General features: G+C 44.0%; 1 protein-coding gene across 1 annotated transcript in view; it reads left to right on the forward strand.

Moving 5' to 3' along the window:
- Nucleotides 1-13,595: 13,595 nt before the first annotated feature.
- Nucleotides 13,596-24,248, forward strand: part of LOC132590227 (acyl-CoA (8-3)-desaturase-like) — a 48,033-nt gene continuing 37,380 nt past the window's right edge. The window contains exons 1-2 of the mRNA XM_060263195.1: nucleotides 13,596-13,959; nucleotides 24,137-24,247. Coding sequence (XP_060119178.1) covers nucleotides 13,738-13,959; nucleotides 24,137-24,247 — 333 coding nt within the window. The 5' untranslated portion in view covers nucleotides 13,596-13,737. The remainder of the gene's footprint in view (nucleotides 13,960-24,136; nucleotide 24,248) is intronic.

Consider the following 24,248-nt stretch of genomic DNA (forward strand, 5'->3'; position numbering starts at 1 on the left):
CCACCAGACATCTTATAGAATGCTGGCGATCATAGTCGAGAATTCAACGCCGCTCATACTGTACTGAAGCAGCGCCATAGAATGGTTTTAAAACCGAAATAAGTAAATTATATGTTTTATATGTTTTATTGGATTGATTGTATTATACAATGCTGTGAGCTGCCCTGAGTCCGCTTGCGGAGAGGGCGGGATATAAATTGAAAATAATAATAAATAAATAAATAAATAAATTTTCTGATGAGTTATATCTGCCACAAACAGAAACCCTTAGCTTCCATTGCAAATAGCACAGTGAAGGAGTGTCTCAGGATAACCTGAACCATGATGTTCTCGTGCCTTTCGTTTTTGGCAACGGAACACCCACCACAACCATCCTGAAGCTCATAGCCAATTTTGAGTTTCCTAGCTTTATTCCCTGATGAGCTATGCCAGCCATAAATAGACAGATGGACGGATAGGCTAATTCTTTTATTATTATAGTTTGGTAGTAACAGCAAGCCAAGTTATTTGTTTTGTTATTTTATTTGGTCGGGATCAGGGTCATATGTGGGGCCCCATGTGGACTCTGTCTGGGAGCCTATGGTGGCTTTTGGCAGCCCTGACCACACCTGAGAGGGTTCTTAGGTTGCCACCTGTCTATCCTGAGAGGGCAAGGGCACCTAAAAAAAAAGGCCTCTGAAGATTTATTTGTTTAATTGAATTTTCGACTGCCATTCCCGAAAGCTGGGCTTAGGGCAGTTCACAAGAAGTTATAGTTTACAAGCAGAGTAAAACCAAGATAAATAAACAGTAAAAAACATTACAGTTCCCTAAAAGCAACATGGCATGAAATCCTGGTGGTGCCGCTATCTTGCAGCGGGGGAGTGAAAGCAGAAGTGGAAGTGAGAATGCCAAGATGAAACTGTAGCTGACCTCAGCCAAATGCCTTGCAGAACATCTCTGCTTTACAGGCCCTGTGGCTTGGATGGAATTTGGCAGAGTTCCACCAGGTTGAGGCCAGGGCAGAAAAGGCCCTGGCCCTGGTGCTGGCTGAGGACAGTTGGATATCTCTTGGGCCAGGAACCATCACCAGATGTTGATTACCAGTGTGCAAGGCTCTTTTGGGGTTATACAAGGAGAGGTGATCCTGAAAGTACATGGGTTCCTGGGCATTAAGGGTCTTTTAAGGTTAATATCAACACCTTGAACCTGATCTGCTATTTCACCAGGAGCCAATGCAGCTCTCACAGCACAGGGGAGATGTGAGCTATATGTGGGGTCCCCATAAGGACCCAGGCCACTGCATTCAGCTCCAGCTGGAGTTTCTGGGTTAGCCTCAAGGGCAGGCCCATGTACAGTGAGTTACAATAATCTAGCCTGGAGGTGACCATTACATGGATTACAGTGGCTAGGTTGGGGGGGGACAGGTAGGGGGCCAGCTGCCTGACTTGGCAAAGTCGGTAAAATGCCAGCCTGGCAACATTGGAAACATGGGCCTCCATTGTCAGTGAGGAGACCAGGATCACCCTCAGGCTTCAGGTGGCAAGTGCTGGTTTCAGTGGCACACTGTCCAGAGCTAGGAGTTTGCACACTATCCAGAGCATCCCCCTAACTCAGCACAGAACCTCCATCTTAGAAGGGTTCGGTCTCAACTGGCTGTGCTTTAGCCACCCCACCATGGCCTCTAATCCCTCAGACAAATTAGCTAGGATGTATCTGGCCACCTGCCCAACAACAGATAAAGCTGGGTGTCAACAGCATATTGATATCACCCAGCCAGAAGCTCAATGACAGGTGGGCAAGGGGGCGCATGTGAATAACATCAGGAAGAGGATGGCTTCCTGAGGTACACCACATAATGGGGGGGCCTAGGGAACACCTTCTCTCCTAGCACCATCCTCTGTCCCCAGCCTTGGAGAAATGAGGACAGCCACTTTAGGAAGGAGGAAGAGATTGGATTTATACCCCACCCTTCACTACCTTAAGAAGTTTCAGAGTGGCTTACAATCACCTTTTCCTTCCCCTCCCCATAACAGACACCCTGTGAGGGGCTGAGAGAGCAGTTTCAGGAACTGCTCTTGAGAAAGTAGCTCTTTCAAGAACTGTGACTGATTCAAGGTCACTCAGCAGGTGCATGTGGAGGAGTGGGGAATCAAATCCAGTTCTCCAGATAGGAGTCCGTGCCCATGATAGTGAAATCGCTGACCGTGAGCCAGACATCCTGGAGTGTGAAGTAATTTGGGCCTTAGAAAGCATTACTAACAACAAAGCGAGTGGAGATTATGGTATCCCAGTTGAGCTATCCAAAGTCCTAAAAGATGATGCTGTTAAAGTGATGCACACATTATGTCAGCAAATTTGGAAAACGCAACAGTGGCTACAGGATTGGAAAAGGTCAGTTTATATTCCAATCCCAAAGAAGGGTAATGCCAAGGAATGTTCAAACTATCACACCATTGCATTCATTTCACATGCCAGCAAAGTCATGTTAAAGATCCTACAAGCTAGACTTCAGCAGTATGTTGATTGGGAACTACCAGAAGTTCAAGCTGGGTTTTGGAGAGGTAGAGGAACTAGAGATCAAATTGCCAACATTTGCTGGATTATGGAGAAAGCAGAGGAGTATCAGAAAAACGTCTATTTCTGTTTCATTGACTACGCTAAACCTTTGATTGTGTGGATCACAACACACTGTGGCAAGTCCTTAAAGAGATGGGAGTACCAGACCACCTCACATGTCTCCTGAGAAACCTGTATAAGGTCAAGAAGCAACTGTCAGGATGGGATATGGAACAACTGATTGGTTTAGAATAGGAAAAGGAGTTCGACAAGGATGTATATTGTCACCCTGCTTGTTTAATTTATACGTAGAGTACATCATGCGGAATGCTGGCCTGGATGAAGCACAAGCCAGAATTAAGATTGCTGGGAAAAACATCAACAACCTCAGATATGCAGATGACACCACTCTGATGGCAGAAAGTGAGGAGGGCCTAAAGAACCTCTTGTTGAGGGTGAAAAAGAGCAGAAAAGTAGGCTTGAAACTCAACATCAAAAAAACTAAAATCATGGCATCCAGCCCCATCACACCTTGGCAAATAGAAGAGGGAGACATGGAAGTAGTGACAGACTTCACATTTCTGGGATCCAAGATTTCTGCAGGTGGTGACTGTATCCATGAAATTAAAAGATGTTTGCTTCTTGGGAGGACAGCTATGGCGAACTTAGGCAGTATAATAAAAAAAATAGAGACATCACCCTGCCAACAAAAGTCTGTATAGTCAAAGCGATGGTATTCCCAGTAGTAATGTATGGCTGTGAGAGCTGGACCATAAGGTAGGCTGAGCACAGAAGAATTGATGCTTTCGAGCTGTGGTGCTGGAGAAGAATCTTGAAAGTGCCTTGGACTGCAAGAAGATCAAATCAGTCAGTCCTAAGGGAAATCAACCCTGACTGTTCCCTGGACGGTCAGATGCTGAAGCTGAAGCTCAAATACTTTGGCCACCAAATGAGATGGAAGCACTCACTGGAGAAGATCCTGAGGCTGGGAAATACAGAAGGCAAAAGAAGAAGGGGACAGCAAAAGATGAGATGGCTGGACAGCGTTACTGATATAACTAACATGAATTTGAGCAGACTTTGGAGGATGGTGGAAGACAGGAGGGCCTGATGTGACTTGGTCCATGGGATCTCAAGGAATCAGACTCGACTGTGCGACTGAACAACAAAAACCAATACCTTAAAATGAACCTGGAAGCAAACTGGAACTGTTTTTGCACACAGTTTACCACGCGGTCACATTCCTGTTCTCTCCGCAGCATCTGTCGAATTTCCCATTATCTGCGCCGTAGTTACAGGAAGTGCCGCGGCTTTTGCATAGCAAACATAAACTGGGTATTAGTGGTTTACGTTTGCTACGCAAAATCCATGGCACTTCCTGTAACTTCGGCGCAGATAATGGGAAATCCGACGGACACTGCGGAGAGAACAGGAACATGACCCCGTAGTAAGCTGTGTGCAAAAAAGGTCTGGGAGTCAGTATAGATGTAGCAAGATTGGGGTATATGGCCCCTCTAACCCAAACATTCTGGCTGCAGCATCCTGTATCAACTGTAGCTTCTAGACAATATTAAGGGCAGCCCCATTGTAGTAGTCTAATCTAGACCACTTTGCAGTAGTCTAATCTTGATGTCATCAGGGCAAGTATCACAGTGGCAAGATCTTTCCTGCCTTCCCCGGCCACTGCTGCCATATCTTTTACCAACAGGAGGTTCAGGTCCAGCAGCACCTCCAAACTATGAACTTCTTTAGAGGAGCAACTCCATCCAGAACAGGAAACATTTTAATTCTTTAGTCCAACTCCACCCCCACCCCTCTTCACACACACAAGTAGCACCTTTATGTGATCAAGATTAAGTTTCAGCTTGAAATCTGAAATCCATCCCAAAACTGCCTCCAGGCAGCTTATTCATGGTTTCCATGTCATCAGCTCTACACAGGATGAAGTGAATATGGACCACAGCAGAGTTCTACCTGCCATTCTCAATGGAGTTCACTTGCTTGGGTAGCCCTTATATGCAGCTAGGCTTAGCCAACCTCAAGTGAGTGTTGAATGTGAATGAGATCAGTTTAGAATGCATATAAATGCTGAAAGTGAATGAGATTAGGATGCATAAATGTTTTCAATAACGCTTTATTTCACTGATAGGGTCCTTGCTTGGGACTCTCTGTCTGTTCACATGAATCCTGTAAGCCCAGAGCCCTGCTATAGAGTCTGATCAGTCCTGAGGTACAAGGTCAATGGGTCACTGGAACAGTTTTGTACCTGACATAGGCTGTGGTCCTCTTTGATGGTCGCACCATGCCCAGGAAGAGCACGGTAGCACCACTTTTCTCTTCAGCTGGCTCTTCGGTCTTCCACCACTGAGGGGGCAGCAGGAGGAGAAGTGGTGATGGAAGGAGGCATAACCCTTTCCCAGGGCTGTTTTGACTCCCAGTTTATCCCTTCTTGAGCCCTTTAGGGGTCCTTTCTGGTGCCCAGCTGTGCATGAAAAGATGATTAGTACCCTAAACATTAATGTGGACAAGGGCCTGCCACTTGGTGTTCTAGCCTTCCAGAATAGAGGATGTAAGCGTGCAGCTGAACAGGAGTCAAAATCTGGTGCCAAGACTGCACCCCAAATCACATCACAGTAGACAGCCAGCCAGAAATACCAGTCCTATAATTTCCTACACTTAACTGTATAACTACAACCACCCAGAGCTTGTATTGCAACACAAGGTGACATAGGATGAAAAACTGTAAGATGAAATCGAAGTGTGACACATAACTGATTCACTAGTGGGAAAGAGGAACTTGCTTTCCAGAAGATTCCTCTACAATAAAACTGTCTTCCATCGATGTGCCTTCAGATAGTAACTAATCAAAATTTAAAATGAAAAAGCATCCCAGATGCTAATACTTAGAAACTGCCAGCTGGTGATTATTATGGTGCTTGGATGTTGGGCTCAGCTTGTGAAGATCAGAGGAAGAGTGTGCATACATAGTTGTTGAAGTATTTGAAGTAAAACTCACATATCAAATTGCTAGTATTACAGTTATGGGTAAAAGGACTAGGTGGTCGCTCTAAAAACGATGACCCATGCTCACCCATTGAACACAATGCAAAGGTAAAACTGATCAACATAACTACACTTAACAGATTTAATAGCAAACTTGATAAAATAAAGTCAGCTTTTAAAAAAACAAAATGAAACAAAATTATCCTTAAGGAGACTAAATCTCAGAGTGGGAAATGTTCACTTCAACGATGATTGAAGGAAAGGAAAATAGGTGTTTAAGCACAAATACTAAAAGCTGCTGAGCCCAGATGGGGAGCTGGAGTGCTTACTGCTAAACAAGAAAACGGATATATTGGGTCGTTTCAGGGGCATAGCCATGTTGGTCTGCAGTAGATTCGAGTCCAGTGGTGTTAGCCCTAGACCCCTCCTCCTGCTGAAGGGTGAACTTGGCACATGGAAGGAGAAATTCCAAGCATCTTTCATCTTAAATACATCCCAAAATCACATGTTCTGGCTACAGCCTGGTCTACAAAATGGTTCTGATGTCACACAAAATGGATATCAGCAAATGCAGGCCAGAGACATGTCTGGGCAGAGATTTTGTAAGGTGTAAAGTCATGTGCTTGTCCCCTAATGACCCTATCCCCACCTTAAGACCACACACAATGACAAAGGTATTGTTTCACCATAAATAAAGCATTTCTCCACCTGGCCTGACCTTCCCTGACTTGTTTACCATAATTGTGAAACCACTTGAGACTTCCAGCCATCCCCAGTAGATTCCCCTTCCAACAGCAGAGGGTCATCAAGCAACTATTAGCTTCATTCATGCACAATATCACGAGTTCCTCCCGATTGTTGTCAGTTCCTGGGAACCCTATTCAGCATTTCCCAATGCGCTGTTTTACTTCTAGCTAATCCCATCACAACATTGTTCTGAGGGGCAAGCACATCCATTTGCCTTCAGGTGGTGTATTGCGCTATAACATGCTCTGCCTCATGCAGTTTGTGTGTGTTTTCCTGGATCCAGACTGCACACCCAAGATGCTGGACATCTTGCTCTTCTCAATGGAGCTTGCCTCTTCTTGATTGTTAACTATAATTCTTCCCCCACCGGAATTCATGCTCCTTCCTATATTTTTGTTAGCCTGTATGTTTGCTTTCAAGTGTGCATTTACTCCTGTAGGTGTGCATTATTTTATTTCCTATTTTAATAAAACGGCCCTTTCTTGGTTAAGCAACCACCTGGTTTATTTCTAGAGTTCTCAAAAGGATAAGATCCCTGTAAACTCTGGTGGAAGGACCTAGCTAGATTACTCCCCTCTCACAAGCTGTCTCTCCTTGCTAATTCCCCCAACAAAAACAGGAGGCAGCCACTTTTGGTCAACACATAGCATTTGGGATAACCAGTGGCACCTTAGGGGCCAACAAGATTTTGGGGGTATAAGCTTTCAAACTGTCTTCTTTAGATATCTTTTGGCCCATTTTTTTGGCAACAGCCCATTAATACGACATGTGGACCTTTAACGAACCTTTAGGAGTTGGTGTGAGAACTCTGGGTATACTGTATAAGGCCGCGTCCTTTGGGTAGACTTTGTGTGAATGTTATTAGTGCATAAATTGTGAATTGTGATAAATACAGTACATATACACAAATAAAGTGTAAAAGTGATGTTTTTTTTCTGGTGAAGTGCTTGGTTTCTCATTAGATGCACTGGAACCTGTTGCAACATATCATTATTGAGAGAACTTGTGGTTGACTCAAGATCACATCAGCAGGTATATGTGGAGGAGTGGGGAATCAAACCTGGTTCTCCCAGATAAGAGTCTGCACACTTAACCACTACACCAAACTGGCTCTCTCTAGAAAGAGGATCTGAGTGAGTGCCCCCCCCCCACGCAAGTGAAGGCATTCACTCCCCCCAACTTTCCACCACATTCCAACTACCCCGCCCCCAACACCTCTTCCTCTCAACTATACCTGCACCCCTGGTACTCCGCTATTCCCTCCACCCTTGGCCTGCACTCATCTCTCCACTCTTGCTGTCTTCACACCCACCCCAACTCTTGATATTCACTCACACTCCCCCCCTTGCTGTTTTCCCACTCAACTGAAACAGATGACGGCTTCCCCATCACATGTTGTGTGTGTCCTTGTGTCTGTGGTGACTCAAAGCCCTGGAACAGACCCAGAATGGAGAGAAGGAAGAATAATTATGGGGGTGTGGGGGGCATGACAACAGTCACATAGATGCTGAAGCTGAGCATTCCTTTTGTTTGCATTGCATTGTTGACACCTTTTCCTGTCATATTCAGCCTTGTGGCATTTAGTATCAATGTGAGCTTGTGGTGTGATCTGTGTTTTTTGGTCTGCCATGGTTGTGTTACAGTATACCATAGAGTATGCCTACCAAGGCAACCATTTGCTATAGAGGAACTGATCTGACTTCAGGTTTCCATCTTCTCTCCCCTCCTTGCAACCTCTGCCTAGGAAAAGTACAGTCTTTCTCCACAGTGGAAACTAAAGTGGGAGGGAAGTGACCTCAGCAGGGTATAATGACACAGATCCCACCCTACAAAGCAGCCATTTTCTCCAGGGGAGCTGATTTCTGCCATCTGGAGAGAAGTTGTAATTCTAAGTGATCTTGATCCCTCACCTGGAGATTGGCAACAATGGTTCTCCAGACAGAAATGGCTGGCTTGGAGGAGTCTATGGCATTGAACCTGTCTGAGGTCCCACCCCTCTTCAAACCCCACCATCTCCAGGCTCCATCCCTTAAATCTCCAGGAATTTCCCAACCTGGAGTTGGCAACCCTATCTCCTTCCCAGCCAACCATCAACCTACCTTTATCTGTCCTCTGACTTCAGTTTTCCACCTCCTCCCCTCTCCCTGCAGCCTCTACCTAGGGAAGTACAGTTTTTCTTCAGTGGGGAGCAAGGCAACTTACATCATTATCCTCTCTCCCTTGTGATCTGCACAACAACCCTGTGAGGTAGGTTAGGCTGAAAATCTGTGACTGGTTCAAAATCCCTCCATCAGCTTCCGCAACAAGAACCTGGAGTGCACACCACAGCCAATGGGAGAGCCAGAAAGTGCCAATATGCTTGGGCTTTTATATAAATATAGGATTCTGCATGTTAAAGAGCATACCAAATAGTCAACAGAATTTCCTGAGCATTGCTTTCCGTTTCTCCCTTCATATACCTGGGTAACCTGGCCCCAGCCTGGTGGAACTCTCTGCCTACTTCCATATGGGCCCTGTGGGATCTAATGCCACAGGGCTTGTAAGGAAGAGATGTTCCACCAGGCTTTTGGTTGAAGACAGTGACAGTTTCCATCTGCCTGGCATCCTTCTTTATCATTTCCCCATTTTTTACCTCTTCCCCCACCCTGCCCATGAATGTAGCCAGCAGTCGGAATTGGGGTTATTTATTATTCAACTTTAGATTGCTGTAATATTCTGTAACTTGCTTTTAATTGGTTTAATTTTGCTGTGGTTTTATATAAGTTGTACATGTGTGTGTGTATACACACATTCATATAAATATGTATGTACAGGGATATGTAAATAAATATGTATATACATATAAATAACAAGGATTGGGGATTTATAAATACAATAAATAACAACAACAACTTGAATGAGTGGCGGAAGAGGACTGGCAAGAGGGTACAGGAGATATGTATAGAAGTCCCATGAGAAGACAAGACTCTCTAGAAAAGGCAACAGTACTAGGAAAAAATGAAGGCTACAGGAAAAGAGGAAGAACCCAACATGCAATGGATTAACTCAATAAAGGAAACCAAGGCCCTCTGTTTGCAAGATGCAAGCAAGGTTGGTAAAAATTTGGACATTTTGGAGATCATTAATTCTTATACCTGGACGTAGTAAGGTTGTAGTAAGACTGAAGTAAATTGACAGCACATACAACGTACATATAGGATTCTCACATCCCATACTAGTTTGGCAAGCTGCCTGTGAACATGTTCTGTGTGTGGGTGTATGAAAGACTGAGAGAGATATAATCAGGGCTATTTTGATCTTCATAGGGATCCTTCTGTATGAAGGCATGGGGGAAATTATATTTCAAGTATGTGGCTCTCACATAGGAGCAAAATAAACACTGGTTTTGTAACTGCTACATCTGGGGTGTAGTATTGGTATGCTCCTGATGTTAACAAGATTCTGAAAATGTTTTTGTAGAAGTCAGGTGGTGGAAATGAACTTCATTTATAATGCACTTAGTAATAACAATAGATAAGCCACTGTGGGTGCTTTTGAAAACAAATGATTTCTGCTTACCATTTTCTCTCTCTTCCTACACTCGATTTTGCAAGAGCTGTGGAAATGGAAATACCAGCTTTCTTTCTTTTTTTGCCGGATACATTCTTTCCTTGGAGTAATAAGTAGTTTTGTTTCACAACCAAGTATTAAGACACTATATTACTACCTAGCAGCCACACCTGGCATGTATGCTATTGGGACTAACCAGTGTGAAAAGGGAAGTGCCGTCCTCTAAGTGACAGCCCTTTAAATAATTAAAGAGAGCATTCATGTCCCCCCTCAATTCCCTCTTCTCCAGACTGGACATTCCCAAGTCCTCATCCTTTCCTCAAAGGGCTTAGTCTTCAGGCCCCTGATCATCTTTGTCACTCTCCTCTGCACCTGCTCCATTCTGATCAAAGTGTACAACAGTTTTATCCTCAAAACAACTTTGTGATATAAGTCTGGCTGACAGAATGGAAGGCTGGCCCAAAACCACACAATGAGTTTCTTGGTACAGTAGGAACTTTAACCTGGTTTCCCAGATGGTACTCCAGCATTTTCACTACCCCACCACAATAGCCATTAATGACAGAATGCAAATATTTGAAATTGTAATTTAAAGCCTTCACCACGCCATTCAGCTGTGAATTCTATAAAGTAATAATTGTAGTGTGAAGAAATACTTTTTCTTGCCTAGCCTGAATCTGCTGTCAGACTGTCATCTGGTGAACACAGGTTCTGGTGTTATGACAAAAGAAGAAGAAGAAAAGGAGAAGTTTTAGATGGAAGCATATTAATGCTATAAAAAAGTCTGAAACACTATCAGTAAGAATTGGCGAAATGAAAAGCCTCACAATGATAGCGCACAGAAAACAGAAAGAGACTTAAAAGGGTGCATTTATACAGCACTATGTAGGGTTGCCAAGTCCAATTCAAGAAATATCTGGGAACTTTGGGGGTGGAGCCAGGAGACATTGGGGTGGAGCAAAGATCAAGCATAATTGAACTCCAAAGGGAGTTCTGGCCATCACATTTAAAGGGACGGCACACCTTTTCAATTCCTTCCTTCCGTAGGAAATCATGAAAGATAGGGGCACCTTCTTTTGGGGCTCATAGAATTGGACCCCCTGGTCTAATCTTTTTGAAACTTGGGGGGTATTTTGGGGAGAGGCACTAGATGCTATACTGAAAATTTGGTGCCTCTACCCCAAAAAACAGCCCCCCCAGAGACCCAGAGACCCGTGGATCAATTCTCCATGATTTTCTATGGGAATAAATCTCCATAGGGAATAACAGAGTTCCCAGCAGACATTTAACTCCCCTCCCCCCGCTTTCTGATGACCCTGAAGCGGGGGGGAGGGCCTCCAAACCGGGGGATCCCCTGCCCCCACCTGGGGATTGGCAACCCTAGCACTATGTGTTTTGTAGTTTAAGAGTACTTGAGCTTGTGTTCGTTCCTATCCAAAGAACTGAGCAAATGAAGTTATATCCTCAAGTTTAGGTGTAGACAATGGATTGTGTACTGGACTCTAGATGGTAACTGAAATCATGTAGGTAAGTGAAGTGATCTGTGGTTTTATAAGGGCCTTTTATTCCCACCAATCCCCCCTGGTTTCTGGTATTTCATAATTGCCTTGAAATGTCCACACTGTGATTGTGTGAACTGGCTGAAGGTGAGGTGAAAGTTGCTGAAGTTCTGGTGGAATTTCTCAAGGGATGTCTCTCTCCCATGACTCCAAAAGATATAATTGATGTATATTTATTTAAATGTATCTATCTGCTTCACTCATACCCTGCCTTTCTCACAAATGAGGACCAAAGCAGGTCTCAGGCAGACCTAAAACGGGTCTCAGGCACAGGCAAGAATATAGTCAGGAAAGCGTCAGTGAGTTCCTCACTCCATCTGGAACAATGTTTTGCTGCACCTTCATATTTTTTTCAAAAAAGGGAAGGGGTTATTTCAAGTAAAAGAACATCTGCCATTAGTTGACTACTGTAAGCATGACACAGAGGTTAAAAGGAAGAAGGGGTAACTTAAAGCAGGGAGGGATAACTTTTTCATCCAAGGCCTGAATCCTCTAAAGCCAAGCTGCTTAGGGAGTGGGTGTTTTCAGTTATGATGTCACCCCTGCAAACTAGCTGATGAACGTATGTTCCTACCTGAAATTATTGCAGCGCCATCCATTGAGGAAGGCTGGCTATGGTCTTGAGTAGACACTAAGAGACATGACTTGAAGAAAAGTGAACAGTGACTCATGAAAGCTGATATTTTACCACAGATTTTGTTAGTCTTTAAGGTGCTACTGGAATCTTACTTTTCCCATTGTTTTAAGTTATTCATTTGCATACTCTGAGGCTACAAACCAACTGGAAATTGTGGATGAGGACAACATGACAAAGTTCAGCAGACCTGTCGTATCGCAACTTCATCAGGGATAAGTTTTCTGATGGCTTTGGGTGCATTTTTGTGTGGGATGTTGTTGTACTGTGTCTACTTTGCCTTTTGACTATAACTTCAAATTGCTTCCCAAACTGTGGATAGCGTTAAATTCTGTACAACTGGCATTCAAGATGCCACTTGCCCAGTCTAAGTGCAATGACAGAAGCACCCTCCAAAACGCCCATCTGGGGTTGCAAACTCTGGAGAGATCCTTGTAGACTGTCCCTCTCTGAAACTAATAGCTACTATGCATATCAGAGCACTGCATTCTATGAGTTGGATTGCAGAAATAAGCTAAGGCAACTATTCTCTGAACTTATCTGGGAGTAAGCCACATTGACCAAGCAGCATGTTAACTGGTCCCTGGATATGGTTGGAAGACACGTCATACTGAATCCTTGCAGGACTTCCTCCCTCCCCCTGCACACACACTTGTACACAGCTCAGATTAGTTTTTTTTTTACCTCTTTGGCATCTAATGACCCAGCTACTTTTCAGGCTGGTGTTCCAATTGTGATATATTTACAGATCGTTGATTGTTTTTAGCAATATGCTCCTCAGTTTCCCCCCTTGCCTTACAGTCAACTAATATTTGTTTTGACAGAGCATGTGTTGCTTTTTATTTTTCTCATTTGAGCAAGACACCCACTTCTAAAAGGAATCCATTGTGGGGATCTGTAACCTTAAAACTGTGGACTGATTGGGACTCAGATTTCTGCTGTTCCAGTGCTGCAGCTTGTGACTTATCACCCCAGGGTCTGTTTGAGAAGAATATAGTCTGAACAGCCTGGTTCCAAGAAAGTCAATTGACTGTCTCAAGCAGTCAGTTTCAAGGTGTTCACTGAGAGGGAACTACATATACTGCAAGAAAACACAGCCTCCTCTGAGGGTAGCTAATGCTTGCTTATACAGTCTCTAAAGTAAACCCTTTTGAGTGTGCCTCCAATTTTAAGTCAGAAAAGTGTGCCTCAGCTGCAAAATTTTTGGGAAAACGTTGTTGTAAAGACATGGTCAAATGGTAACATATTTTTGAATTGGAATTTTATGGAAATGATCATGCCTTTTCTCTCACTCCACCCATGGCATCTGTCAGGATCTTTTATTATGTTGCTCACATTCCTGTTTAGGTGCCACCTGAAATGATACTCCTTCAGTGTCATCAAAGGGTCCTGTGGAACCTTCAGTGTAAATCATGGTATGAACTCCTTAAACCCCACATCTATTTTGCAATAGCAATTATGTATTCATGGAGTAGTATAACTGATATTATCTAGGGAAGTCATGATCCGAGATGAAGCAATAGCATGAATTAGCGTAGGACTGAGCAGAACTGGAATCAGTTGGGGCTGGAAGATTTGTAGTCGATAGAAAGCATCTTCTGCTCTTCCATTGAGTCATGGCATGAAGTTGGTAGAGTTTACAACAGCTGAATAGCATCCAGTTGAGCAGCAGAAAACGGAGGAGAAGCTCACTACTGGGTATACAGAATGCCTCCACAGTCAGAACCTACACAGGTTAAACCAGAAACTGGTGCCAGTGTTCCACAGCTGTTTACCTGGGAAGAGATTGCAATTCACTCAGGTCAGGGGTCTTCCAAGCAGGACCAATGGCTGGTCATCAACAGGAAGGTTTATGATATCAGCAACTTCTACCGGAAGCATCCGGGAGGAAGTCGTGTCATCAGCCATTTTGCAGGACAGGATGCTACGGTGAGATTTTTTTTTGTCTTTTGCTGCAAGGTAGCCAAGATTTAACATCATGGGAACTATAGAAAATGAAGAAAACCTTGTTATGGAAAGCTTGTTATGCAGAAGGTTTCTCAGAGAGACACACACAGAATGAGAGTAAGAGTGAGAGAGATGCTAGTTGGGATACCAATGGAGAGGGAATTACAAAGAAAAGACTGAAGATGAAGGAATCATCTCTGCTAGGCCTGGTCTTTCATGTGGAAGCAGCAGGTGGAAGGGCTTTCCATGATGACTTGGACCATGTGTACCTGATTTTCAAGAACAATAGATGACAAAGTATTGATCATAGGTCTGTTTGTATAGGGAGGCAAAAATGAACAATCAACAATCATACACATCTGGCATAGAGATAGCATGATGTGTGAAATGGCTTAGGTCTTTTACAGCAGCTTTTATAATCAAATCAGGTCCCATTCCCTTCCTGCAACTGTTTATAGGATCATATTCTCATTCATGAGACTTCAGAAGTCATGTTAAATTTATTTAAACCAAGCAAACCGTTGTTTCCTCCAGTGTTTGCTGAGACCACAGACACAGCAGGAAGTTCTCTTTAATGCCATGTTCACACACTTCCTTCATTTAAGAACATGCATCTGCTGAGCATGAACACTGTGACATTTTATTTTTACAGTTCTTGGTGTGCATTCTTGACATTAAGGATTCATTCAAATATGAAACTGTCATTCTTTAATGGGATTATAGAATATTCCCTGTTTAATGTCTTTTAATATACACATTTCTGTGAATGGTTTCTTATCTTCTGTTTTGATGTTGGTTTTATAGATTAATTTGCATTGCACATACATGTTATATGGCTTTCCATATGCAATTTATATTGTATGTCACAAATACACATATTATAGCATACTGTACATTTTTGATTTATTGACACACTAATAATGTGAGAATTGTGTACCTTTCATGAGCTAGAAATCAATGTGGTATTTGAAAATAAAGAACCAGAGGCTTGCTTTGGATAAGGGAGGCACAAACTGAAATGAGGAGATGGGAGGCTGAAACAGTAGTTATGAGAAATTTAAAAATCATTGCTAACAGTTTTAGTAACATTAGGGTTTGTAGAATCTTTCGGGCTCAAGTGCCGTGTTCTACTGGAGAAAGTTTTCCTTCCAGACATTTCGTTCTCAGCTGCGGAGAACATCCTCAGTGGTGTTGCAGCTGGAGCAGGCGCTCTGACCTTCTTGGCTGCTGTGCACTCACTCAATGCACAGCAGCCAAGAAGGTCAGAGCGCCTGCTCCAGCTGCAACGCCACTGAGGATGTTCTCCACAGCTGAGAACGAAACGTCTGGAAGGAAAACTTTCTCCAGTAGAACACGGCACTTGAGCCCGAAAGATTCTACAAACCCTAATGATGTTACCAGCCATGAAAACCTGAAATCTTTGATAAGTTTTAGTAACACTTTGTAAAAGAACTGAAATCCCTGGCAACATGTCTGGTCCTTTACAAGCCAATTAACCTGACAAAAGCGAGCTCCTTTGCATAACACAGGGGTGGCCAATGGGAGCTCTCCAGATGTTTTTTGCCTACAACTCCCATCAACCCCAGCCATTGGCCATGGCATAACAGTTTGTTATGTTTTCATTCATGCAGGGTGGGGCAGGCTACAGAGCTAGCCTCATTATGAAGCATCTGAAACGGGGCTTCAGACTGGGGAGTAGCAGGTTTAGTGCTGGGCCTTAACTTGGAGATTGCGTGTGTGTGGGAGCTGTGTGTGGGAGGGTTCTGGCCTCAGTTACCACACAGGCTTATGTAGTTTGAACAGCTGCAGATAACCTACCTAACAGAATCCTGGCAGAAATATACTATCAGAGTCCGTGCCACTATGCAATCTCTTCTTGCAGCAGTAAATCCTAGACTTCTGACACCTCATCATTACTAATCTCTCAAAATAGACCCTGTCACATCTGTGCTGGAGGGAGACTCAAGGCAGCAGCTGAGGCAGAAAGTGGTTCTGTGAAGGTACAGGGTTGCTGAATGCCCAGCAGTGCCCCATGGAGTCAGCAAAGATGTTGCTGCTGGCCATTCACTATCTACATATGCAGACAGAGATGGTCTATACTTCAGCTGCTATCTTGCAGGACCCCTCCTCCATTGTAACCATGCCTGAGTTTTTGCTTCCTAGCCTGCTTTAAATTAGTCACATCACCAGGCTTAGAGGCATAACGACTCTTTCATTACTAGCTTGGTGGCCATAGTTCAACCATTGCTGAATTAACACTTGGGTAATTTTATTATTTGTTATGTTTTGTGTATATGTAATCTTTCATTGAAATCTGCCTCCGTTCCTGAGGACTGGAAGGTAGCAAATGTCACCCGCATCTTTAAAAAGGGTTCCAGAGAAGATCCGGGAAATTACAGGCCAGTCAGTCTGACTTCAATACCGGGAAAGTTGGTAGAAACCATTATCAAGGACAGAATGAGTAGGCACATTGATGAACACGGGTTATTGAGGAAGACTCAGCATGGGTTCTGTAAGGGAAGATCTTGCCTCACTAACCTGTTGCATTTCTTTGAGAGGGTGAACAAACATGTGGACAAAGGAGACCCAATAGATGTTGTTTACCTTGACTTCCAGAAAGCTTTTGATAAAGTTACTCATCAAAGGCTCCTTAGAAAGCTCGAGAGTCATGGAGTAAAAGGACAGGTCCTCTTGTGGATCAAAAACTGGCTAATTAATAGGAAGCAGAGAGTGAGTAAAAATGGGCAGTCTTCGCAGTGGAGGACGGTAAGCAATGGGGTGCCGCAAGGCTCAGTACTGGGTCCCATGCTCTTTAACTTTTTCATAAATGATTTGGAGTTGGGAGTGAGCAGTGAAGTGGCCAAGTTTGCAGATGACACTAAATTGTTCAGGGTGGTGAGAACCAGAGAGGATTGTGAGGAACTCCAAAGGGATCTGTTGAGGCTGGGTGAGTGGGCGTCAACGTGGCAGATGAGGTTCAATGTGGCCAAGTGCAAAGTAATGCACATTGGGGCCAAGAATCCCAGCTACAAATACAAGTTGATGGGGTGTGAACTAGCAGAGACTGACCAAGAGAGAGATCTTGGGGTTGTGGTAGATAACTCACTGAAAATGTCAAGACAGTGTGCGATTGCAATAAAAAAGGCCAACGCCATGCTGGGAATTATTAGGAAGCGAACTGAAAACAAATCAGCCAGTATCATAACGCCCCTGTATAAATCGATGGTGGAATACTGTGTGCAATTCTGGTCACCGCACCTTAAAAAGGATATTATAGCATTAGAAAAAGTCCAGAAAAAAGCAACTAGAATGATTAAAGGGTTGGAACACTTTCCCTATGAAGAAAGGTTAAAACGCTTGGGGCTCTTTAGCTTGGAGAAACGTTGACTGCGGGGTGACATGATAGAGGTTTCCAAGATAATGCATGGGATGGAGAAAGTAGAGAAAGAAGTACTTTTCTCCCTTTCTCACAATACAAGAACTCGTGGGCATTCAATGAAATTGCTGAGCAGTTAGGTTAAAACAGATAAAAGGAGGTACTTCTTCACCCAAAGGGTGATTAACATGTGGAATTCACTGCCACAGGAGTTGGTGGTGGCTACAAGCATAGCCAGCTTCAAGAGGGGGTTAGATAAAAATATGAAGCAGAGGTCCATCAGTGGCTATTAGCCACAGTGTGTATATATATGCGTGTGTGTGTGTATATTTGGCCACTGTGTGACACAGAGTGTTGGACTGGATGGGCCATTGGCCTGATCCAACATGGCTTCTCTTATGTTCTTATAAGTTCAATTGGTGTGTACCTTCTAATCACCTAATTGCCTTCCAGTTTGGTACTTGTAATGCGTAATGCTATGGTCATCATGCTATGTGAGAAAGGATAAAAGTTTGGGAAGAGACACTGCTTGCTATTCTGCTTCAGGCAGCAACATTTCTTGGCCTAGCTCTGGGAACCATATAAGGCAGGGGTGTCAAACTCATTTGTTATGAGGGCTGGTTCTGACATAAATGAGACAGGGCCATATGTCATAATTTTTTATTTTATTCGATTTTTAGCCCACCCTTCCCACAGAACAGGCTTAGGGCAGGTTACATGGAATTGCCTTCCAGTTTGGTACTTGTAATGCGTAATGCTATGGTCATCGTGCTATGTGAGAAAGGATAAAAGTTTGGGAAGAGACACTGCTTGCTATTCTGCTTCAGGCAGCAACATTTCTTGGCCTAGCTCTGGGAACCATATAAGGCAGGGGTGTCAAACTCATTTGTTATGAGGGCTGGTTCTGACATAAATGAGACAGGGCCATATGTCATAATTTTTTATTTTATTCGATTTTTAGCCCACCCTTCCCACAGAACAGGCTTAGGGCAGGTTACATCATAAAAGACAACAGTTAAAAACCAGTTAAAATATATAAAATCTAAAATTACAGAGCAGAGACTAAAATCTGCCTCACGAACATGGTCTATTGTTCAGGTCCAGCAGGTCCTACAGCACTGAGATGGAATGAAAGGGGGGGGAGGCCAATAACAAGTGACATCCACTGCCTTAGCTGAAAGCTTGGCAAAAGAGCTTTGATTTACAGTCCCTGTGGAACTGCAGTAGATCCGCAGGGCCCGAATCTCCAGGGGGAGCTCATTCCACCAGGCAGGGGCCAGGGCCGAAAAGCTCCTGGGCCTCGTTGAGGCCAAATGGATGTTTCTGGGGCCAGTTATCACCAAAAGGTGTTGGGTCACTGATCATTGAGGCCTACAGGGTTCATACAGGGGGAGGCGGTCCCGAAGGTATGCTGGCCCCTGGCCATATAGGGCTTTAAAGGTAAATATCAGCGCCTTGAACTGGATCCAGTTCTCAGTTGGTAGCCAGTCAATGTTCCCTCTAAGCTGCAGAGTCTTGTGAGCAAAAATTCTACTTTGTGAGCTACTGGTATTAAAGTTGTGAGCTATTGGCATTAAAATTGTGAGCTACTGCATAAATTGTGCTCTGGGGCCATTTTTCCTGAGCTAAGACAAAAATGTGTGAGCTGGAGGCTAAAAATCCCTGAGCTAGCTCACACTAACTCAGTTTAGAGGGAACACTGTAGCCAGTGCAGTTCAGACAGCACAGGATGGATCTGTGCCCATATAGGTGATGATGTCAACATCCACGCAGCAGTGTTCTGCACCAACTGAAGTTTCTGGAGAAGGGTCAAGGATAGCCCCATGTTGAGTTACAATAATCTAGCCTGGAAGTGACCATTGCATGTGTCACTGTGGCCAGTTTGTGGAAAGCAAGATACAAGACCAACTGTCTGACCCACCTCAGATGGAAAAAGGCTGATCTGGCAGTGGTGGTAACCTGGGCCTCCATAGTCAGAGAGGCATCCAGGAATACTCCCAAGCTCTTCTGAAGGAATCACGACACAGGGCTGAGGTTCTACGCACTGGTCTGTTTGTCTGACAGTGGTCGTTTATTTTTATACGCTTTTTTTTACACAATCATTTACTAAAAGCATGCAGAATAAGGAGACAGATGTTTACCTTAGCTCTACCACAAATGTGTATTCCAAGAAGGAGGTGAAAGGTAACATTCTAAGAGCATCAGCACTCTTGCATAAGGGCAAAGTACACAAAATCTTAAGACTGGCTTCTAAGTCTATAGATGAATTCAGGCCAAGGCTGGTGTGCCAAACTTCTGACCTTTCCTTCACTCTTCACCCCTGACATGGGTATCAATGGAGCCCTATCAAAGGATGGGAGCCTGATCTCTGATTCCAGCCCCCTGGAACCCAGGCACAGGACCTCCATCTTTGATGGATTCAATTTCAGCCAGCTCTGTTGCAACCAACCAGCCACAGCTTGCAATGCCCTATCAAGTCCTGCCAGGGCTGAATCCGGGTGGACATCCATCAGCAGATAGAACTGGGTGTCATCTGCATATTGATGACACCCCAGCCCATATATCCAGATAATCTGGGCAAGGAGGTGTATGTAGATGTTAAATAACATAGGGGAAAGAATTGCTCCCTGTGGCACACCACATTGTAATTGGTGCTGCTGGGATAGTTCACCTCCGAGTGCCACCCTCTGTCCCTGACTTTGGAGAAAGGAGACCAGCCATTGTAAGGTCAGCCCCTGTATCCCTGCGTTGGCAAGGTGGTAGGCCAACACTTCATGGTTGATCGTATTGAACGCTGCTGACAGATCAAGAAGAATCAGCAGCGCCAAACTGCCTCGCTCCAGATGCCTCCAGAGATGATCCACCAAGGCAACCAGCACCATCTCCATCCCATGAGCAGGGTGGAAGCCGAACTGGAAGGGATCCAGGATGTCAGCGTCCTCCAAGAAAGCCTGAAGCTGCGTTGCCACCACCCTCTCCACTACCTTGCCCAGGAACGGCAAGTTCAAGACTGGGTGGTAGTTTGCTAGGACTGTAGGGTCCAAAGATGGTGTCTTCAGGAGAGGATGGACCACTGCTTCCTTCAAGGCCCCCAGGAATGCCCCTGTTGAGAGGGACAAGTTGATGATCTTCTTCAGGGGAGTTTGTATGCCGTCACTGCAGGCTTTAACCAGCAATGATGGACAAGGATCAAGGGGGCAAGTGGTGGGTTTCACAACAGCTAGGGTCTTATCAAAATGTAATGCTAGGCAGCAGAGATATAAATTTTATAAAGGACACAGACCAACACAATTAAAGATTTTTTAAAAAACAACAACCTTAAAACATACTTAAAACAGCACTTGTTGGTTTTAAAGGTGTTTTCTCCCATGGGATCCAGTGAACTGGGCAAAGGAAGTTCTGGCTCTTTCCTTCCTTCCCCAGGGGGCCAGGATGAGGATGAGCCTCAGCCAATAGAAGGAAGAGAGGCTTGGCTCAGTAGCCCTGTTGTATGACTGAGAGAGCCTGGAAAAGCAAACTCTCCCTCCCCCCTTCCTTTCCAAGACAGGAGCCTCAGCCAGTGGAGAAAATAGAGTTTTTGCTCTGTAGCTTCTGTGTGATTGAGCAAGCCTTGCAAAGCAAGCTGTTATGAAGATGGAAGCAAGCGAGATAGAAGGAAACAGATGACAGCCAGTTGCTCGGGGGCCTGATTTGGCCCCCGGGTTGCATGTTTGACATCCCTGACCTAAGGTATCAGATTTTGTTGTACTATTAGAGGGTGGCAAATTGTCCATAATTTCATTTCTCTTTTCCCTACCAGTGTATGTTTGGGGCGCCATTTTTTCTTCTTCAGACATCAAAATGTCTTGAGCCATCTCTGGACCTTGTAGATCCTGAGTTGTTGCGATAAAATACAATATCCAGCATAGAGGTGGCGACCTCCAGGTAAGACCTGGAGATCTCCCAGAATTACAGCTGATCTGCACAGATCAGTTTCCCTGAAGCAAATGGCTGCTTTGAAGAGTGGAGCGTGTCACATTTAGGGATGGGCATGGACCAGAAAAATTGAGGTCTGTATAGGTTTGCGGGTTGTGGGTTTTATCAACCCTGAAGTTTCATTGACCTTTTCGTTTAAAGGATTGGTTTGTGTGGTTTGTGACTTTGTGACGTGGTAGAATGGCCCTCCAAGTGTTAGAGATGCCAAATTTGCAGTGAGTTTCCAGATGACTCTCCTCTACCTGCCCTCCAAGTTTGCTGAGCATTGGTAACCCCAGGAAAGTGCCCTTTGGGGAAATTACAGCCACAGTTTCAGGAGTGTGTTGAATGGACCCCCTGCAAGCTAGAGGCATCAAACTAACAGAGGATGCCCCTCTGCCTGCCTTCCAAGTCATGTGCAGATGGGCTTTGGGGAAGGAGGAAGCTAGAAGCATCAGACTCATAGCAGACCTCCCTGCAAGCTAGAAGCATCAGACTCACAGCAGACATACCCAGGATGCCCCTCTACCTGCTTTCCAAGAGCAGAATGGGAGGTCTCTTGTTGGCTTTTCCAGTGCTGCAGAAGGGCTATGATGGAACATCACCCCAGTTGTGTTGACAATTAATGCCTCAGTGCAGGGTTATCTGGCCCACAGACTGCTCCTATGGACCAGACTGCCTAAAAAAGTTCACAGTCCATGGATGGTTTGTTGAAAATGTGAATGCACAGACTGGGCAAACTGGCCCTTGGTCCATGATGAAATTATTTCTGTGGTCCTATCTCTGCCATTCCCTAATGGCATTATACCCTGCTGAAGTCCCTCCCTTCCCCATCCTCTGCAGGTTCCACCCCTAAATTTCCATGAATTCCAATCTAGAGTTGGCAGCCTTAGTCCAATGACTCCCACTTCTTCTTACCATCACAGAACACTGAGGAACTAGCATTATTAAATGTGTGCATACGGACACATATCTACCTATTTTTTTAAATTTATTTATAGTCTGCCTTTTTCACTGGGGCTCAAGGTGGATTACAGAATACAGAGAAAGAGGGAGGGGGAGGGGGGAAGAGAGAGGGGAGATCATACAGCATAGGACTTCAGATAAATAATACAATAAGATGCGTCCAAAACTGAACAAAATGAACAAGGGTGTGACTGAACAGTATAAGACATATAACAAAGAATGTTATTGAACAATGCAATAGAACTAGGAATACAAAATTAAATGACAATACGGACAACCAACTGCCCAGGCTAGCATAGTGTGAGCAATGCAGAATATGCGATTACAAAGCTATATTAACTTATATATAAAGTTGAAAGACCCTATGGTCATAATAACTTTGAATGGATGCTGGGAATTGAGCTTTCTGATGGTACTTTTAAATCTTTTAACCTGTATGTTATATTTCAATTTCTGTAACCCTCCCTTAGCCCACTTGTGGGGAGGGTGGGATATAAATCAAATAATAAAAAATAAAGTTCAGAGATCATTTTCATCACAGCTTTGACCCATTTGCCATGATTCTAGAGGAAACAAAGAGTTGTCACACATACGAGAATGGGGAGGAGCTGGAAGTAGGTTGGTAAAAAGGTTTAGTGTTTGTTTTGGGGTTTTTTTGTTTCTTTGTCTTTATATTCTGCCTTCCCTGCAGGTGGGCTCAGGGTGGGTCACAACATAGTCTGAACAATTAAAAACCAGTTACATAAGAAAAAAAAATAAATTAAACAATTTAAAAACAGTTAACTAGATAAAAGATGGCAATTTCAGCCAGAAACCCATAGCTGATCAATGAAATGGTATAAATACAATTGCACACTATCCATGTTCTAGATTAGAAGCATAAAAATGAGCAGCGCTGGCAGGGAGGCCAGATGTTCAGAATGTCCAGAGCCTCAGCTGAAAGCCTGCCAGAACAGCTCCACTTTGCAGGCCCTGCAGAATTGCAACAAACTCTGCATGGCGCTGATCTCCTATGGAAATTCCTGGCCCTAGTTGAGGTTAAGTGGATCTCTTTTGGGCCAGGGATAACCGAAAGATGTTGCTCAGCAGAGTGTAGAGCTCTCTAGGGGGGTATATGGAGAGATATGGTACCTTAGATATACTGATCCCAGGACATTAAGGGCTTTATATGTTAAAACCATCACCTTGATGCGGATTCAGTATTCAACTGGTACTGGTAGGCAGTGCAACTGGCAGAGCACCAGCTGGATTCCTGCCCATATAGGCATTGCAATCAGCAGGTGTGCCACCATGTTTTGCACAAGCTGGAGTTTCTGTGTCAGATTCAAGGGCAAGCCCACATAGAGTGAATTGCAGTAATCTAACCTGGAAGTGACCAGGTTATTTCTCTCACTCTTACATTTTATGCTACTACACTTTTCTTGCTGGAACTTCTGGTAAATGCAGTTACAGACATCGTTCTTATGGCACTTTTTTTTACTATCAAGCCTCAGCCAATTTCTGATGACCCCGTAGGATTTTCAAGCCAAGAGACTAACAGAGGTGGTTTGCCATTGACATAGGACCCCTGAACTTCCAGGGCTGACCCTACTTATCTTCTGAGGTCTGACAAGATCAGACTAGCCTGGTTCAGGCACAACCTTCCTTACCTGATCATATTTGCCAGTGTCTTTGTGGCTGACATTGTAAAATAGCTTTCCTGATTGTTCCTGTGGAAAATATTTCTGGAATGCTTTCTTTCTTTCTTTCTTTCTTTCTTTCTTTCTTTCTTTCTTTCTTTCTTTCTTTCTTTCTTTCTTTCTTTCTTTCTTTCTTTCTTTCTTTCTTTCATGTTTCATGTTTCATTTCTATTGTGCTTCATAGGATGCCTTCTCAGCTTTTCACAAGAATGAAGCTTTGGTGAAGAAATACTTGAGCTCACTGCTAATTGGAGAGCTGGCACCAGATCAACCCTGTTGTGAGCCCAGCAAAAATG

Source organism: Heteronotia binoei, chromosome 21 (genome assembly GCF_032191835.1).
Source record: "Heteronotia binoei isolate CCM8104 ecotype False Entrance Well chromosome 21, APGP_CSIRO_Hbin_v1, whole genome shotgun sequence".
Lineage (NCBI taxonomy): Eukaryota > Metazoa > Chordata > Lepidosauria > Squamata > Gekkonidae > Heteronotia > Heteronotia binoei.